At 39.0% G+C, this 20,162-nt stretch overlaps 1 protein-coding gene across 18 annotated transcripts in view; it reads left to right on the top strand.

Moving 5' to 3' along the window:
• The window catches only part of GRIP1 (glutamate receptor interacting protein 1), a 325,530-nt gene that overhangs the window by 247,858 nt on the left and 57,510 nt on the right, over positions 1 to 20,162 (top strand). For all 18 annotated transcript variants that reach the window (XM_066992663.1, XM_066992714.1, XM_066992675.1 and 15 more), the window contains 4 exons: positions 90 to 235; positions 3,757 to 3,840; positions 4,767 to 4,842; positions 6,232 to 6,377. In XM_066992663.1, the coding sequence (XP_066848764.1) occupies positions 90 to 235; positions 3,757 to 3,840; positions 4,767 to 4,842; positions 6,232 to 6,377 (452 nt within the window). The remainder of the gene's footprint in view (positions 1 to 89; positions 236 to 3,756; positions 3,841 to 4,766; positions 4,843 to 6,231; positions 6,378 to 20,162) is intronic.

The following is a 20,162-nucleotide window of genomic DNA, read 5'->3' as shown; positions in this document are numbered from 1 at the left end:
GGGCCGACACTAAACAGTAATTTAAAGTATTCAATTAGTTTGGTCTAGCAGATCTGTTTTTAACAAAAGGAATATGTGCTTTTTCTTAGGAGTGACCAGCTGGATGTTGGTGACTACATCAAATCTGTGAATGGAATCAACCTGACCAAATTTCGTCATGATGAAATCATCAGCCTGCTCAAGAATGTTGGCGAGAGGGTTGTTTTAGAAGTGGAGTACGAGCTCCCTCCAGTCTGTAAGTAAAAGCAGAGCAGACTGAAAGCTATGCAAAATAAGAGACGTGTGTTGTCAGCACTGAGGTGGACGTGATAGTGATCTTCATTTTTGCTATTGCTTTCAGTATAATTTTGTCCTTTGGCTTATCACAGAGTGTGGAAACAGTACAAAAGAATTGTCAGTGCAAGGAGGTGCTCTCAGAGGTGCCTGGGTATTTTAGGAGCATTAATACAGCCAATGGCAGAGCTGAGTCTTGTCAACTTCCACTATTTTTTTTTCCAGTTTTGAATACTGGGAATTAGATTAGATAGATTCCAGTGCAAGACAATCCTTCATGTTATAGTAAGATCTTCTGAGATGGGACCAATGAATATCTGTGTTCTACCTCTTTTTCTTCCTTCTCTCTGTTCGCAGCACCTTATGCTTTCCCAGATGAGCAACATACTTTAAGATTTTTCCAGCCTTTTCTGACATCAGTTTTAGGCAAAATCTCATTTCTAGAGCAGAAGACCCAGTGGAATAGGCTATTAGGGATAGGTAGAACTGCAAGAATTCTGTTAGTGAAATGAAGACTTCTTGCTGAGCAGGATTGTCTTCAAAATACAAGCATATGTTGGCATCGAAGTCAAAGAGTGCTACTGAATGTTTTCCTTGCCTCTTTTCTTTGCCCTTTCTTTTTATATTTATGTCTGTGACTCTGTGGGAGAAAATCAGTGGGAACTGAGGCTATCAGGTATGAAGTAAAAGCTAGAATAATGGTGAGTTGGAAACCTGGGGCCTGAAATGAAGGAGTAAGTGACATGTGGCACCAAGGGGGCTGAAACAGCAGCATTTAAAAGAGTGCATGTTCTTTCATGATGCTCGCTGGAGGGGACAAGATGTGGTTTTCTGGTGTTTTGCCAGAAAAAAAATGCAGAGCTAGCTAGGAAGCTCTTGTCTCCTTAAATAGACTTCCACTGCAATAGAAGCCAAAAAATCCATCAGTCTTTTTGATGGTGCTCAGAAGAGAATGAACTCCCCACTGGATTCTAGCAGTTGGAGAGTTAGTCTAATTACATATTTGGTTGCTTTTATGACCTCCTGACAATCGCCTTAATACGTTTTGAATATTCTCTGTTGATTAGTGTTTGTTTATGGTAAGAGAGCTTCATGTTCAAAAATACAGTATTTGAGGTAATGAATTCAGCTGAGTTCAGAATTATTTTACTAGAGGTGTCGTTGATTTATGAGCATTATTTGTTTTGCACTTATTCAAGTGGGCTTCCTTCAGTATCACTGCTGTTGGGGTATATGCCACTCTTGTCCACAGAAACAGGACTTTTTATGTGGTAAATTACAGTAGCAATCATTAACCTTTTTTCTGAGTCCTTGAAATTTCTGACTCCTTCATACAAGCCTGGCTAATATTGTGTAGATAATGTGCAGTTTAGTTGTTCCCATTAACTTCTCATGAACTAGCTAGACAAAGCGACATTTTAACGTGAAGTTTTGCAGTAGGTCACATGGTGAAGTCCTGGCACCTGCTTCCCTACCCCATACATAAATAATTTCTACTGCTGTTCTCACAGTTGCCCCCTCCGAGAGAGGGCTGTTTTGGTTTCTGAGTGGGGAAATGTCAGTACGTTAATAATGATGGATTAAACCTGGCTGAGCAGTAGTAATCTCGCTCTCCCTAGTGTTTCCTTCCCTGTCTGGCAGTGTTCACAGCAGGAGGATCCAGCTTCTATTTTCAGCACAAGCCACCTCACCATTTCAAACTGGAACATTAACCATGTCTGCCTTGCATCTGCCTCTTGTTGCTAATGGCTAAGGGCTTTTTTCACCTCCCAGGCTGAGGTTGGGGTGGAAGTACAGCCGCCTGAATGGTTGTTGTTCAAGTGGAAGGATGTTGCATGCCCTTCTTCACTGCTGAACTACAAGCTTTGTCCCCAGCGGAGGCCACAAGCTACACGGAGCAGATTAGCAAGTGCAGGTTCAACTTGAGTTGTGCGCTGGGCCACCTGAGGTTGATAGGAATGCAGGCAAGAGTTGTCATCATCTCCCTGCAATTTGGTCCTTTTCTGTCAATAAGGGGTTTCTAGCTGAAAAGGAGCAGGATGGACATCAAGAACACCATCCTGATCTTTGAGCCTCATCAGAAATTAGTGCACTACAAGGCAATGCTTTGAAGTGTCAGATTTAGCCTGCTTTGCTAAGAGATGAGATTTATTTGCTTTCACTGGGTTGTTTTTCTCGTTCCCTACAGTAACTTTAAAAACTGCAGGTCATGGTCAGCTGAGTTTAACAAGGTATTGAAAGAGTCCAGGGGAGAAAAAATATATATATTCCTGCACATTTCATGGGGATAGACACTGGGGCAGAAGAAAGAGTCCCAGACCAGGGAGAACCCAGAGGGAGATGTAGGAAGAGCCGAGGGGGCACCACTTCTATTTGAGGCCACCCGTGGGCTGGCAGTGTGCACCTTACCAGCAGCATAGCCTGTCCCCGCAGGGCATCCTAACAGGGACCGGGGAAACTGGGATTATTACAGGCTGGAGTATTAAAGGACATAAGATTTCCTAAGTCCTGCATCTCACAAAGCATTCATTTTATAGTTTTGTTGAGGTTTTTGGTGGTGGTGGTTTTTGTGTTTTTGTTTGTTTGGTTGGTTTGGTTTGGTTTGGTTTTATCTTTGTGTTATGTGCTACTTGCAATATCTTACTGGAAACCTAGAAGTTAATGCATATGTGATTTTGCCCAGTGTCCTTTTCCCTTTGGAAAAAGAAGTTCCTGCACTCTGCCAATGTTTTTCCTGTAAAAGCTAACAGTGAGTTGGCCGTTGGTCTCTTAACAGCAGTGGTTTCAAATAATGTAAAATGGATTATCACACCCAAATGTGTTGGCTTGTGCATTAGGCTTCTCACCTCCCAACCCAGCTGCGCGCCACTCCTGTAGTGTTTACAGAGAAAATACTGACTTGACTAGAAGTCAAAAAAATTTTATACTCACTCACAAATGGTGAGGAAGCATGTTACATTTTTAAAAAGGAAGAAATAACAGATCTTTATAATACAAAATATTTTTTTCATCTTAACCTAGCAATCTGATATCAGTGAAATCCCCCAGAAATCTTGACTGTCTCGACTTTAAGCAATACAAATGTTGTCATGGCTGAACAACCAGCTACACAGGTAGCTCTGAGAATTTCATTTGTCATCTTTGTGTTTCATTGTGCATTCCGTCTTTTCTAGCACTCTTCTGCAACTATAAGAAACAAAATGATGCCAAAATTTAAACAGCAAGGCTTAATTTCCTCAGCTGTTGTACATGTCTATGGCTCTTTTTGTAAACCATTGGCAACCTGCAAAGTGTCTGGTGCAAAATTCTCTCAAAAAGAGCATGAGCTGTAGTTAATTACAAGTCTTCAGTCTGATTGTTCTGTTAGAGTCTTTCCAATTGTATGACCACAAATACAGTAACTGGTTTGGAAAAGGTGCAAATCTATACATATAATCAGGAATAGAAAATAATGATGGAGTTTTTTCTCTTTTCTTTTTTTAGCTATACAAGGATCGGGTGTCATCTTTAGAACTGTGGAAGTTACTTTACATAAAGAGGGGAACACTTTTGGGTTTGTAATAAGAGGTGAGTTATTAAATATGAATGGTCTGTATTTTTGAAATCAGCAAAAGAAGCTAAGTTTTTAGAGCACTAAGAAATCATTTCAAGATTTATGGCTTACAGTTTGTAAAAAATCTTTGTGATTTATGTATTATATCTTCCATACATTAGTGTAGTGCTTTTATGAACTGCTCTAATATTTGTTTATGGAACAACAGTAATTAATCTGCTATGCCAAGAACATGACAAACTTCATTTCATGTTAAGACCAGACTCTGCTGCTACTGAAACCAGCAAGAAGCTGTTTTATTACATAAAATAGTAGTTCTGAAAAAAAAAAAAATCACATATACTCTTTCTATAAATTAGGTACGGAATCTGATTAAACCTGCTGGCAGTCTGAGGTATATAACAAAAGTATTTTCTCTGACTTAGAGCAGAAGAAAACATGCAGCTGTTAAGTAATATACCCCAGTGATACATTATGGGAAGCATATTAGCTTCTTCAGAAAAAAAAAAAAAAAAAAAACCTGTGTTGTGGTGGGTTTTTTTATTACTTCTTTAATATATAAATTCCTTAGTGGCTACTCATTTTTTGGAGTATACACACAGTACAGGTGTTTTATTTTCTCAGTGCAGCAAACATTACAGAACAGTAAGTTTTCACAATGAGATCAGATTTGGAGAGGAGTTGCTAAGAAAGGAATATACCTTTAATAAGAATCACTCTGTAGAAACATTGTATAAAGGATCATCTATGCCATACATTAGGTCAATTTTGTTCCAAATAAACACCACTGGAGGTTCATATGAATGGCTTCATCATTTTTTCCTCTTTTTAGCCCATATGTAAGTGTGCACGCTGCAAGCTTTAGACTTACCTCTTGGAAATGAGCTTTCATAAAAAGCATAAAATGAAGGTGGGCTTTCTCTCACTTTTCTCTTTCTAGGTGGAGCACACGATGACAGAAATAAATCTCGTCCTGTTGTAATAACATGTGTTAGACCTGGAGGGCCTGCTGACAGGTACAATTCATCTTTCTCTGTAATGCAAGTGAAAGAGAAATGGAGAAAAGTGAATTACTTGGAATAGAAGTTAAGACTTGGAGTGAAGTAGATGTATTCAAACCTGGTCCTTTGAAATTCATGATTTATGCATTTAATTGTAATAATAATAACAGTAATAGGAAACTACAGAGGCTCAGCACATCACAGTGTGGTGTGAACTTTAATTAACAGGATATCTTGCGTGTTTCAAGACTACCCATTAAACACTTGCAAAAATTAACCTAAAGTAGTTAGAACAAATCTCTGTTATTAGGTCAGAGCATAATCTTTGCAGCCTTCAGACAGGTACTGAAGCTCTTAATTATGCTTTTTGTACACTAACACTACAATCTTTTTCTCTCACACTCCAGACAAATACTTGTATGTGATTGGGTGTTGTTTTGTTACTGTTTTAAAACATTTCTTCATACCTGCGTGTGAGTTCACACATGAATTCACCTGGAAAACTTCAGAGTACAGATTTATGGTTTGGCCCAATGAACATCTTCCTTTTGTAATGCCATCTTGTATATGTATAAAGAAAAAATATTCACTTTGTGTATAAGTTTAATTCATATTTTCAAAAATGGCATTTGTGCCCTTAAATCATTAAAGAAACTTAAAGGGCATTTTTTTTAAAGGAGATTGATATTCTATAGCTTATGTTGACATTTTTGCCCTTTGAAGCATCAATTGAGAAGCAAACATTTTGAGAGAGCTTTTGATTTTTGTCCCTCCCTTTTTTCACCACCCTCATCGCCCTTGCCTTCTTGTTTTTCTCCCTGATTCTTAAGTTGGCAATGTTAGTACTTCATTTTTTGTTATAATTCTGATTATGTTATGAGATAAGCCTAGGAGACAGTTTACATTTATAAGCAAATTGTTTTTAGGTAGGAAGAAAAGAAAAATTGAACTATCCAAGTAGGAGATATTTTTGAAGAAAATCAGTAAATGGACATTTGTATTTTGCAATCTGTTTCTTCACCTGTATGTTCGTAGTACTTCGTACATATTTTTCAGAAAATATCTGTGGGGGAAGGCGTTTATGTATGTGTGAAAGCAGAGTTGTGTGGACGAGGCAGAAACAAAGCATATGTTGACGCAGAAGCTATACTTGGTTGTGATTTAACATGACTTGATTATTTAGCTATGTGTTAAGCTGTTTTCCAATCGCTGACTTTCCAATTAAAGCAATTTTCTTTCCACCGTGCCCTCTGAACGTTCTCACTGTCAAAGTAAATGTTAAGTGTTAAGTCAAGAGGGATGGATGTCAGAGAGGGTGTGAGAGAATCGTTTTGCATAAACAGTATTATCTCCAAATCAATTTATCTTATATTAATAAAGATCATTCCTTTAATCTCCCTTCAGAGAGGGCACAATCAAACCCGGGGACAGGCTGCTGAGTGTTGATGGGATCCGACTGCTTGGAACAACACACGCTGAAGCTATGAGTATTCTCAAACAATGCGGACAAGAGGCGACTCTGCTGGTTGAATACGATGTCTCAGTAATGGGTACGTTGAGAAGTGGGGTTTTAGTTCTGGGAACCATCTGTGCTGTTTTGCTGCCTGTTCTTGATGAGCTATTTTAGAATTGATTGTGATTTGTTATGCTCTTAGCAGCACTGATATTCTCTTCCGTACCGTATCATTAATCTTGGGTTCATAAAAAGGTGAGCAGTATTTTACTGCAATTTAGCATTCTGACATGGTTTGTAGAGTGAAACCATAGTGTGGATTCTAGCAAAGTAACTTTTCCAGTGACTAGTTTGTAATAAAGGTTAATGAAGTGTAAGCATTTCTTTGTCACATGGAAGAGAGTTTACTTGCCCTTACAGGAATTCTTTTGCCTTTTGCCAGTGCAGCTAGGTGGCCGAGACGTTATAAAAAGTGACAAAACTGCCATATAGTGGGGATAAGAAACGTTTTTAAGAAATGTAGAGGTGGCAGCAAGTCATGACTTGAGAAATGAGCTAACACTTCATACAAACTGCTGCTGAACTCACTGAAGGTATTGAAGGATTTTTGGAAAGTCAAGGAGAGCAGGTGATTTTTCACAACAGGTTTGGGAATGAATTATTTCCATGGGCTTTGGAAGGAGTCATATCCCCTCCACTTTTGCAAGACAGTCAAAATTGGTGGCAGCAAGAAATAGAAATACTCAGCAGTCAGACTAAAGCATTTCTTCTCTGTTTGGGGATTTTTCTATTCTATTCCTCCTCAGTTCCACAGTCAGATTTCTAGCCTAGTAGGAAAGTGGCCTCATAGGAATTTGTGAAATAGCACTGTCAAACTTCAAAGCATTGGAAAATATTAACACTTAGGAGAATAATGTAAGATATTTGTTTATTCTGGAACAGCTCTCTTTGTTCTCTCCAAGACACAGATCTTTTTTATTATAATATATGTCTGTGTTTACTTAACTATCCATAATGGAGTGACAGGTTTGCATGGTGTCTGGCAGGTCTGCTGGACATTCATGCAAGGTTCATGTCCAGAAATGCAGTGAGAGCTCTGCATCTGGGCAGGAACCTCCCATGTAGAAAATGAAATGCAGGTGATCTTGTAACCTGACGGGACTAGAATTTAGCTGTTTTCTGGTTTTTATTGTTGTTTTTTCTTTTCGAAGACGATGGATGACTAAATATTTTCTATCATGAGTGTTAAACCAGATTCTTCAAACTCCACCTTCTCTATGAGAAAGATCTCATTGAAATAAACCCCTGGCTTTGGACAGCCACAGTTTCCAACTAGTCTTTCATTTCAGAGAAAACTCACCGGAAACTGAAGGAGGTGGAAGAACTTGAGACTTTGAGTCACAAAGAAAAAAAGGTTAAAAGGAATTGAACACTGAGAAATTTATGGGATAGTGGTCCTGCAATGTCACCAAGAAGAAATAAGGAGGGATCCAGTAGGCTCTCTGTCTAATGCATTATGTTTTTGTTAGATTTTATCTAACCCCCAGTTGTTTTTTACTTTTTCCAATGTGCGCACCATGCATAGTTTTCCAGTGGTATAGTGAAAAATTTTGTTGGGAGGCTTTCTTTGCTTTTTCCAGTTATGTTATGAGTAGACCATGTACCAAAGGCTGAAGATCAGTCATCCTAATCTATTCATTCCTGGCCCTTGAAAATGTTGCTGATCTGGATCTTCAGTTACTACTGCTCAAGTCAAAGTTTGAGCAAAATAAAAGGGAAGATATGAACCATGACCAGAAATGTAAGAATTGGAAAAATGTTACTCTGTTCTCCATCTTTTCTGTTACCCACAAGATAAGGTATTTGTAATGCCACCTCAGGGTTGATATGAATATAAAAAATAGGCTAAAACAAGAGGAATAGTACTAGATAAAATGGCTTATCTGTACTGTTGCCTGGAACTGGTTTAGTAGTTTAGCCTGCTGAGAGCGAATAAACAATCCAAAAGTTCTTTGAGAGTTTGGTCCATTCTATAGGGTCCTCCTAGAATAAACTTTCAGTGGAATATCTTACTCACAGAGATACAATTGTTCCATTATTTGCTTTAAAATCTTCTCTTCTGTTAGCAGATAGCTATATCCCATAAAGTAGCGTTTCATGTGATCAGAACTGGAAAGAGCCATAAAATATATTCTGATAGCATGAAATTGGAACTTAATTTGAAAAGGTTACACTAGATGAAGAAAATAATCCTGAGCTATTTTTCAGCTACAGTCCTGTGGTGTGTAACTGACTTTTTATACTCCTGTAAGCATAAGCTGTTTCAAAGGTGCTATATTTCTCTCAGTTTTGTTCCTTTGCCTGAAGTCTTCAAGAGGTCATTTGGGAAGCTTGTACATTTTATTGGTTCTGGAACCTAGACAAACTGGAATAGAAAAAAAAGCATCAAGGGGTTCCATACAGGATACATAAGTGTGTAAATATTTTAAGAGATGTGGCTAGTCCCTGTGAACTTGCTTGTGCTTGCTTAAATACAGCCTTAAGTATCTTGCTCAGCTGGGTCTTAGGAAGTAAACCTGTTAGTTCAGCATCATGAAGGAGATGTTTTTAGCTTTTTTTGTTGGTGGTGGTGGTGGTGGAGGTGATGATTATTTTGTGTCTTTTTTTTTCTCTGATTTACAGAACTTTCAGTTTAGTTAGCCAGATGAATTTCATAATGTCTTATATCATGGAGTGCATAAGCTTTATGTCACACTTATCTAAGAAATCACGACTTCCCAATAAGAAAAAGTGTTTGAGAGATCTTTCAGGTAGAGATAAAAATCATATGGGAATGACTTACGATTATGGAACGCAATGGTAATAATAAGCTGCAAACGGAGATTCACACTGTCCCCTTCTAAAATGAGAAATAAAAGCTTATCACTACATTTATGTGGAACAAGAGCAGAGGCAGTGTGCCTTCAGGTTTTCTAAAAGCTGCATTGATGCTACTGGGTTGTCTATAGTCTCTGTAGCTGGGGTTGCATAAGTTCAACTTGGGTTGAATCTTCCATATTTACTCTGAAAGTCAGCATTCAGAAAAGTTCAAAGGTGATGGCTACCTTGAGTTTAAAGCCTGGCCTATAAAATTTTTGCATAGCTCTAGTTCATCAATTGCTGCCTTTGAGCAATCTACTTAAATCTTGGATGTTCTTGTTGGGGTAATCTTTGAATCAAGAATCCTTTAGTTAAACAAGACCATTAGTTATTGCCAGAACTTAGGCACAAATCTAATCTTATTTATTTATTTATTTGGTTGTTTGTTTCTTTGTTTGTTTGTTTTAGCTACTTGCATCTAAGAAACACAAAGTCATTCTATCTCATCTCTTCACTGGGTGTTACTTAGTTCAAGCCACATGTGCCCGTAGTCTTCAGGAATGAAGGAACATATTGCTCATTCTAATTCCATATGTTTATCTGGCTTATTTAACAATGCTTGCACTTATCAGAGCCAGAATACAGTTACTGTAATGTGCCACCCTGTAATTGTTCTCTGCAAAGATGGTCAGCTGTTTTTTTGTCCCAAGCTACCAGCGTCACCCTGACATAGAGCCACTCCACTTCAGCTAGAACAGCACCCTCAGTTCTGAACTCTGGGCTTACCATTGATACAACTTCATAGAATGGAAATTATTCATGTAATCGTTTGCTAGTAAATCTGACAGCAGTTTGACAAATACTGTCCAGCTTTTTGCCTCTTTAATTTCACACATTCAAAAGAAAAAGAAAAAAAAAAAGAAAAAGCAGTAACAATTTTATGAGAGTACGCTTACAGAAATCTGCCTCACCCTCCAATAATTCTGACGGGAATTCAATGCCTGACAAGAAAAGCACTAGGGAAAGGAAGCACGCGTAGTTTAAACATCAGGTGATATAATCTGTGATCCAGTGTAGACTTCCAGTAATTTTTGCAAGACGTTAAGAAATGTGGGAGAAAAAAGAACCACGTGGGCTGCCCCTTAAGTTGCATAAAGCAATATAACTCAAGCATACCCAGAGCTGTGGAGACCTTTAAGTGTTACCAGGTTTTACAAGACCAAGGAACAGGAGTCATTGCACTCTAGCATTTGACTATAACTGCAGGTCTCCTGACTGTCACAGAGCAATGGACAAGATGCCTTGAAATTCTAAATACAAATGAGTTAGTTAAATCTTTAGAGAAGAGTTCCTCTCTCGTGTTGCTTCAGAGACAGATTGAGAGAAAATTCTTGTGCAAAGACAAGGTCAGAATAGCTCTAGTAGTTGAAGTGTTACTCTACTTTAAATGCTGCTACACAAGCACATACAAAAATTATGCCAGAAGACAATGAATGAAGTTGAATGTGCCAGTTAGGAAATGTTATGGTTTAGATTGTCTGCTCAGCCTCTGTCCAGCTAGGTGTGCATGTAATGCAGTCACGAGATCCACACGGGAGAGAATAACCATATGCAGTTATTCATTATGTATTTTCTTTCTGTCTTCAATATGTGGCCACAGGCTTATGAAGGGCACTATGCTAATCCTTGTCTGAATGCTAAGTCATTAATTTCCTGATTTTTTTTTCCTGAGGCCTTAGTCATGCTACAGTGTGTGCTTCAGACAATATGCAGATCTCAAGGAGAAAACCTCAGTGTCCCAAGGTCATTCCAAATTTGTTGGCTCTTTTTTAAGGCAGAAGACGACAGACATCTCTCTCTCTAACAGCTGCAGAAATATCCACTCACAGACATATCACTACGAAAACCATGCAGGTCTTTTAGTCTCTCCCGGAGGCCAATGCACCATCCACATTCATGCTGTGCAAACTAAGCGGATATTTAGATCTACTTGCTGTGGCATGTTAGTCTCCCATCTTACTGTTCAAGTTCCTTGTTAATCAAATGCACTATTTGTGCTCTTTGCTGTCAGTGCCCAGATGCCTGCATCAGGGCCATTATTATGAACGGACAATCAGCAGTGAATATACACAATAAGTAAGTTATCTCTCTCTCAATTGTTCTAGCTTGTTAGGATTTCATCTGGAGAAAGATACATGTGTTGGGGTGTGACTTATCCTTGGCACCAGAAGAGGCTTTTTCCTTTGGAGAAGTCTGTAGCTCATTTTGTTTTGTTTTGTTTTTCTGCTATCAAGTTTTCTGGCTTTCAGGACTGCTTTTTCACAATAGTAAGTGGGTTCTTCCCTTTAACCCTTCATCTCATGCTACTACTAAATACAATACATACTGGTTTCACTGAATCTCATCTTTTCCAATAAGTGGACTGATACCTTTCAGTCAGGCAAGTTCCTACTTGTTTGTCTGCTTTAATCTACTCTGTTTACACGGTTTAAAAGAAAAATAATACCTTTTTAACACTTCTTGAGATAAATGATAATTGGATGACACAGATACCTAAGGTAAATACTTACTATGGTTTAAACAAAAATCCATCATTTTGGTCTTGCAACTTCAAAATCCAGTTCTTGATTCGTCAATGCTTTGTGTGGTAAGAGATCCTGCCATCGACTACAGATATTGAAACAATAGAATGGTTGCAATTAGTGACCAATTTACTTTAAATGTCCTCTCAACCTTTACACAAATTGTGACAGAGAGAATCTAGTACTTCAAAGCAGCACTAAGCTGTGTTCTCAATGTTATTGGACCATCTTTCCTTCCTCGCAGTTTCCTCTTTACTCATTACACAGCTCCCACCTAACTCATTTGCTTCTAGCTCCCTTAAAACTTAAAATGCTTGTCTTATGTATGGGATACTTGTTTCACCATAAGAACTCCTGAGTAGTGAAAGAGGTGTTGAATGAGCCCTTGTAAGAAAATAGTATGTGTATATGTAATGCACCATACCACCGTATTGCAGAATCAATGTCAATTTGTTGCTTCCCAACATTATTTTTTTTCGGGGTGTGTGTGAGCTTACATCTTTAACAGTGTTTATGTTTTTATGTACCATTTCCAAGATTTCTCTACGAGGAAGGGGTCAGGGAGAAAAAAACTGTATGGCATTATGTCTGTACCCAAATAGTTCCTCAAAAGAGTGAGAACTACTAGATCCACCAGTCTGCTCCCTGTTATTTGCTGGGACCAGCTGTTTAGCACAATACATACGTGCTTCCTCGGGACCAAGCAGAAAAGGCTTGAGAGACATAGACCAGTGGATTTCAAATATGTTTGCTGACAGCAAAAAAGCATGAAGGTTCAGGATCCCACGTTCCTTCACGTCTCTTCCTGTCTGTTTCATGCAAGTGTGACAGTTTTGTTTGTTGGTTTTTTTTGCTCTGTTCTTTGCTCTTATCCTGGTTTCTAGTTGCGTTACAATACTTTTTTTCCAACAGCTGCTTGAATTTCCTTTCCTTACTGACCAGATGGAGACTACTTTTCTAGAAATTCCTAAATCCCCAACATGCTATCTCTCTTCTTACAGCCCAATTTTCTCTTGTCTTTTGCCAAGTAAGCCTTAGGTAATTTCCCAACGTACTTCTCTTTCTCACACTACTGATTTCCCTCCATAAAATCCTTTTCCAGTTTCTGTGCCCACCCCTCTTTAGCACTTCTTCCTTTCCTTGTCTTTCAGCAAACCACTCCCAAGTTCCTTGTGCTGCAGCTTCTTTTCAGATTGATCACCTTCTCCCCTCAGTTCCTTTCCCATATTCCTCCCCTTCTTGCTCAAGAAGTCCAAGTCTCCCCTTCTCCTGACATTCCTCTTGACTCTCAGAACCGGCTCTATCAGGGAATGACAACTCATGGAGAACATGAATTTTCAATATAAAGCCCACAGGATTTTCTGTGTGGGGACAAAGCAGTACTGTTTTCCCTAATGATGCTCTCAGACACAGCTGACCTGTTTCAGCTGAAATAACTAAGGGAAGAAAAAAATGAAGCCTGAGAGAGGTAATTGTTATAAGAAATAAAGAAATCACACCAACTATTTAGTCCATGCATGGCCAAGTTGTAGGTTTTAAGTAATTAAAATCAAGGTGTTTTATTGAGAAGTGTCAAACAATGTTAAGAAGAGCTGTGATTCCCAAGGATGTTTGCCCTATAGTGTTTTTTTATTTTCTTTTCTCTGACTGGTCATGATTTGTTGTTACAATTTGATAGCCATGCTGCTACTAGATAATTACAGAAATTAAAGGGGAGTCATCGTGTTTTATAAGTATTTCATAAATCTTACAGATATTACTTTCTTCACAAACTTCTTGATCATCCCTAAAGAGAAATAAATAGAGTTTAGTAGAACTATATAAGTTACAAATTACTCTAACAGGTCCAATTAACATTTCTCTCCAGTGCTTTTGAAACCCTGGCCTCATTAAAAGCAGCTTAATAAACATTACCTTGTACAGGAGAAAAAGCTGTAAAGGTGAAATGAGATGTCCCTGTAACTGAAAACTAAAAATACAATTTCATTGTCATAAATTGCAAGGAAAGGGTATGTGGGGGGTATTCTCTTCCAATTTCCACTTCTTAAATGAAAAAAAAAAATCTGCATTGTCTTGCTGTTTACTGAGAGTAATGGACAAATTTGTCTTCAAAGTCTTGTCAGGAAGGCGAAACCTATACTTGAATGCAGTTAGTCTAAATAGCGTACGATTCAAAAAAATAGTCTGAGATATCTAATATATTTCACGATGGGCATTCACTAAAATACAGCCTTCATAATCCATTGTGCTATCTCCTCACAGAGCACATGGTCTGAATTTTTACATGATAATTCAAGGGTTTGGATGCTCAAAAGGAAGAAGCCTCTGCCTATAAATAAATAAATAAATATCTATATCCTATTCTGTTTCTTCTAATAAGTATTTAAAAACAAACAGTGGGAGGAGGAGATGGCTGTAATAAACTGTCCTGTCCACCACCCAGGCTCCAAGTGGAGGGAAGGAGTCAATAACCCTCCTATGTATGTATCTTACCAGTTTGTTGCAAGGAAAGCTTTTTACTCTACATTTGGTAAATGATGGGAAAAGGATTGGTCAAATCTTTCCACGTTGCATGAGGGCTACCCAGAGGTGCCATGTAATGCAGAGGGAAAGAGAGTAACCATCTCTGCTACAAGGTCACACCTCTGGTCAGCTGTAAGTCAAGAGGTCTTTCATTAAGTTGGCTTATCTGTCACTTAGTGTGCTGGTCAACAGCAAACTAATGAGGATAACGAAGTATCCCGATTTGCAGTGGCATGAAAAACAAAAATTGAGCAGGTAGCTGAAGTACTTAAAGTCAGAGAGCAGGTGTGAAAGTTTTACAAAGAGGATGATAATTAAACTTCCTGGAGATTAAAGGATCTTCTGCATGTGCTATGCAATTCAATGCAAGAGAAACATGGTAATCAGAAAAAATCCAATTAAAAAAAATTCAGCCTCGGATTTGGCTTAGTGGCATTGCAGTCATCCAAGAGACTAAGGAATAAGGGACAGATTTGATTTTCTTTATATCAGAGAGAACTTGGGCTGTAACCCCAGAAGCTGTGTCTAAAAGGGCCCATCTCTGAGGAAAGAGCAGCAGCAGCAAAGGCACCAGTCCTGCCTGTGTGCCAGGGAGAGGAAAGCACTCATTGTCTCCCAAGACTTTCCCTGAGGGAAGTGTTTGAAAAATCCAGAATCAAACTGCTGTATCCTTTTGATGTTTTTTCATTAGTATGACACACTCAGACTGTGCCTGATAGGTTAGGTCAAGGGGAGAAAACCCAAGAATAACTTCACTCATTTCCTGGAACACCTTTGCTGGGCATGAACTACAAGGTTGAATTTGGATGCAGTAGGGCAGATTTTCAGTCCTTTTTACTAAGGTTCATGGTTTATTTTTCATTTTACAGAACTGAAAAAGGGTGGATTTTTAACTATGAATATTTTTAGGTATTTTGCCTAAATATTAAATGTCTCAATCAATGGCCTTCTGGTGCAAAACTGGTATGAATGTGATCCAGAGCAGATCCTTTGAGATTGCACCATCTAGTATTCATCATGTGGGAGATGTGTACTGCTCACAAAAGATAGTACTAAGGCTTGGGAGCTGGAAATGTAGGTAGGGAAAAATCAATGTCTAAGCTGAACGAGTTATCTTGAAATCAACAAAGATACTCAGAGATAATTGGACCAGTGGCATTTCTTACAATGTGATTTTGTTACACAGAATTATACTTTTGAGGCTGTTACTCAGCTGTACGATGAGTAAAATGTTATACTCTGTGTATTTGCTATTCAAATCACATTCCCCTACAGTAATTCTAAAAACCCATAATAACCTGTCTTTGCATCTTTTTCTAAATACATGGTTACCATGCTTCGTCGTTTTAAAGAGATCATTTCACAGCCTATGAACTCAGTATTTATCAGAGTAGTTTGGGGAAACAGGGTTGATAAAAATTACTCCATGTGTTAGGCAGTCTTCAGCCAAAAATGTTATTGGATTTGATTTTTCTTTTTTTTTAATCAATTCATTGGTGACTAGTGGTGTTTGACCTTCTGTGAGTCTCATGCTTTTTTCATTTGTAGGGAAACTGGCCAGAATATTCTGACAGCTGTTATCAATTGGTCGTGTTGCTATTACAGTGTAGATGCTGGAGGACCCTTAACAAAATGACGTTTCTGTCATAATCGAATATGCATTCAAAATAAACCAAATGCAAGCAGGTTTCATTTAAATCTTACCTGCTTTCTTCTTGGGGGAAGAGGAGGGGATGGGAGTGGTTTTATGAAGAATGCTTATCTAGACCATTCACGGGTTTCATCTTTAGTTGCAATTCTGACACTAGCAGAAAAGTCATGGCTCACTGCAGCCAGAAAAAGCGCCGAGCCCTCCTGAGGAGGCGAGTGGTGAAGGATAAGACAGCTTCCCAAGGTTGCAGGTAAAGCTGTGGCAAGCAGAGGCTTTTTCCTTCTTCCTTTGTGCCTCCGGACATTTCTTCCCTGACTGAAAACTGCGGTTTGACATGTCAAACCCACACCACTGCAAAAGCGGTCTTCCTTGTAAACGAGTCAAGTCAGGTGGTGACCCAGACCCTCAGGTTACCTGGATGAAATTGGAAGTAGAGCAGGGCTTTGCCAATAGACAAAATTGGCTACAGGGTATCAGAGGCAATGAGGCTCTGGGGATAACAGAGACACAGCATGGGAGAACAGAAACAGCGATGATATTGAAGAAGAAAGGGCTTTCTAGGATGAGTTTTTCTCTTGCCTTACGCAGAGGTGTATATAAGCCATATTGCCTCTGAATTACAGGGTTGTTTTCACTTTTTTCTGGTATATAGTCCAAAGGTTTTATACATGAAAAGGTAGTGTATCTACACCTTGAGGCAGAGCTTTGGGACTTGTTTCATGTGACTTAGAACATGTCTCCACACTTTCTTTAAAAACTCCTAGTTGGGTTTTTCTTTATCCTTCATTTTATATCCAAAAGCTATTGCTGATTCAGGTCATCCTGCCGGAGTTCTTAATTGAAATCTGAGGGCCTCAAGCAGCTTAAAAAAAAAAAAAAAAAAAAAAGGAAGAAAGAAAAAGAACCTGGACTGCAAACATATTGAGCCTGTGGTTTCCACACTGTCATTAGTATGTGTCTGACACAACCTTCCCAATAACTGCAAAGAAAATCTGAAACAAACTATCCCTGGAATTCCTCCTGCCATTTTTTGGCTCAGGGAGCCCACCAACAACTTAATAACTAGCTGTTCCTGACCACAGTTAACATCTCCATTCAAAAAGATACGCTGAATTCGTGTATTTAATGCCCTTGAACTGGATTTTTAGCTAAATGTGTTGTTTTATCTTGATTGAATAGAGTCTGCTAGCTGATGTTCTCTGCTGAATTTAGTAGTTTTTGCATGCACACGAAGCTGGATCTAATCCCTAGCTACTGCAGTGCTGCAGAGTGCTGCCCTGAAGCATTCCAGATGAGAACAAGAACTATGGATCCTTAGGTGAGCCGTCTGTTGCCTTTCATGAAGTTAGCCAAGGCCTGGTCCAAGCCTGTTTGACTCAGTAGAAGGCCTCTCATTGACTTCAGCTGGGATTTAAAATAGGGCCCAAAGGAGAAAAATCTAGCTCTTGTCCTACATTTGAAGAGCTTTGCCATTAGGAAAATAAATAGTGGTGCTGAGTTTCTTTGTCCCCCTATCAGTTCTCCCAAAACAGAGACCCAGTCGATACCAACCAAAATGTCTCATGACAGCATAAGAGTCTTCTAATTTTAGCAGTGTTTGCACCACTAAATCAATGTGTTCTTTTTTCACTGCCAGAGTGAGAGTATCTGCTTTAGGGATTCTACAGCCAACTAACTCTGAAGGGTAGAAAAGACCTGTGTTATAAGGAGCTAATCCTGGTGCAGGTTATTTAATAACAGTGCTGCTTACACGGTTTAATTGCACCCAAGTACCACTCAGTCCTCTCCCTTCTGCTCATGAAAAGAGAGCATGCCAGGCCCACTTTCTCTTTCCCTCTTTAAGAAGATCTTTCTTTTCTGGTACTTCAGCATGAATGTGGGGATGGGGCATACATGCATGAAATTACTGGGTTTGTGTTTTTTTACTGGATTTGTAGTCCGCCCCAGTTTGTATCTAGATCGTGGTGAAACTCTCAGTCTTACAGCCTGCAAGAGAAACTCTTAGATTAACAACCACTGTGCATTTCATTTGGTTTGCTTTTTGGCTTTTGCACAACAGACCAGATTTCAAATGTTGATGGTTGGTGTCATAAAACACAGGGAGGCATTGGTGCTGCTGGTCTGTCTCATTCAGTGCATTCCATCATTCTTTAGTTGGATAGGGAATGTGAGAGAAGCATCATCTGCTATGTTTAAACTAGAAAACAGCTGCAAAAGAAAAGCAAAAGAGAAAAGATGTGTCCTTTCCACACTTCGTTATGAAAGCCCTGGCAGAAAGAACAGCTTGTTTGAGACTTCTGTAAACCACCTCCCAGTTAAACCCACTAATTTTAAGAACTGTTAAAACTTCAGCAGTTTATGCTGAGGTTTTTCTTGTGGCCCCATTCCAGCTTCCACCAGCTAACTGTCTATGTCTGAATTATTTAATTTTTTTTTAGCACTTTGAGGCAAAATTGTTCTGCCATTTCCAGGAACGAGTTTTAAAGAAAGCTGTTTTGCCTACGAATGAGAATGTTGGAGAATCTTTTCTTTGTGATGATGTGTCTTTTTGAAGCACTGGAACACAGACCTGTACTTCAAAGGTAGTGGTTGCAGGAAAGAGAGCTCTTTTCAGGAAAGTCTCTTCTGCTGCTTATCCCAGTGAAAATCCACCCAGATGCAGCTACATTTTGAAGTCTGAACAGGTACAGCTCAGTGTGCTCAGGGGAAGCAGCATTTTTGATAACTTTCCCAAGAGTTTCCATATATCAGGACATGGTTTTTCTTGTCTTTGCAAAGTTTCTTTCATTTCAGCTCTTCAAGGACTGGAAATGCGAGAGTTACAGATGCCCATATAGCCTTACCCAGAGTCCATGCAGCATATGTATTATGATACAGCTTTTAGTTGGAATATTGCATACAGATGTCTCACATTGGTCTCTCCAGACTAATAGATGCTTTTGACCTTCATTTATTTGATCCTCATTTGTTTATCTATGCAGAGGGGAAAATACCATGCTTTTGCTCTGAAGGGTGGTTTTGAGATAAGATCATTAATAAACTTGGGTTGTAGTGCAGCACTATACAATAGCTCCCCTGCCCCATGTGTTCAGGCAAGGATGAGAATATTCAGTAATTAAGGCATGAGTATGAAAGAAAAAGAGAAAAGTTTGGTGCTACTCATGAAATAGTCGCTGTCTACCTTCTCTGTGAGGCTCTTTAAGAGAGAAGAATATTTGAGTAAGTAATTAAAGAAGGAAGGTAAAAATAAGTTCATCCAGGCAATATTCATTTTGAGGTTCGTTAAGTTTGAAGTGGTTTGTGCCCACATGGTGACTGTAATTATTTTCCTTTTAATATCATTCTGTATGTAAGTAGACTGGTCTGTCCTTTTTTTTTTTTATGTGCATGCGTTTTTATAATGATGTATATATGATGTTCCACTAATTTTAATCAGCTCCTAACTCATTTGTTGTTTGTTTGTTTGTTTTCATTTGTTTGTTTTTTACCACTTGTATAAGGACAGTCTTTGTGTTAGGGTCAGCTCAGCAGTGTTGAACAAAATAGCCTTCTGAGAACTGTGGCCTCTAATTTTTCAAGGGCTTTACAGCTTAGGTAAATTGGGGCGGGAAAAGAGAAAGAGGAGAGGAGAGGGAAGAGGAGAGAAGAGAAAAGAGAAGAGAGAAGAGAAGAGAAGAGAAGAGAAGAGAAGAGAAGAGAAGAGAAGAGAAGAGAAGAGAAGAGAAGAGAAGAGAAGAGAAGAGAAGAGAAGAGAAGAGAAGAGAAGAGAAGAGAAGAGAAGAGAAGAGAAGAGAAGAGAAGAGAAGAGAAGAGAAGAGAAGAGAAGAGAAGAGAAGAGAAGAGAAGAGAAGAGAAGAGAAGAGAAGAGAAAACACTCCTGGAAAAGGCTTTCCATTTTTTCTTTTTCGCATTATCTCCTTTACTCAAATTCAGTAACTACTGAATCTGTGCACCTCACAAGTACTGGAACTTCTTCAAAAAGAAAAAGACATCAGACAGGGGCATGAGAGGACCTGGAGTCCCGCCGAGCCTGGCAGCAGGAGCTGGTCTGGCAAACAGAAAGGAGGAGACACATAGGAGCCTTGCCAAGGGTGATCCTGGCAGCAAGCTGGGAGCTGAGACAGAGGAAAAAGTGCACTTCTCACTGCTGGGATGCTGGTGCTTATGGGGTGCAGGGGTTTCTAGGGGTTACTGCTTGATTGGAGCTTCGGGTAAACAAATATGGGAAATCAGTTTTTTGCTGGAAATGTATGCTGCGGTTAACGGG

Source organism: Anser cygnoides, chromosome 1, assembly GCF_040182565.1.
Source record: "Anser cygnoides isolate HZ-2024a breed goose chromosome 1, Taihu_goose_T2T_genome, whole genome shotgun sequence".
Classification (NCBI taxonomy): Eukaryota; Metazoa; Chordata; class Aves; order Anseriformes; family Anatidae; genus Anser; species Anser cygnoides.
The sequence above is the reverse complement of the archived record's forward strand: the minus strand, read 5'-3'. Positions and strand labels throughout refer to the sequence as shown.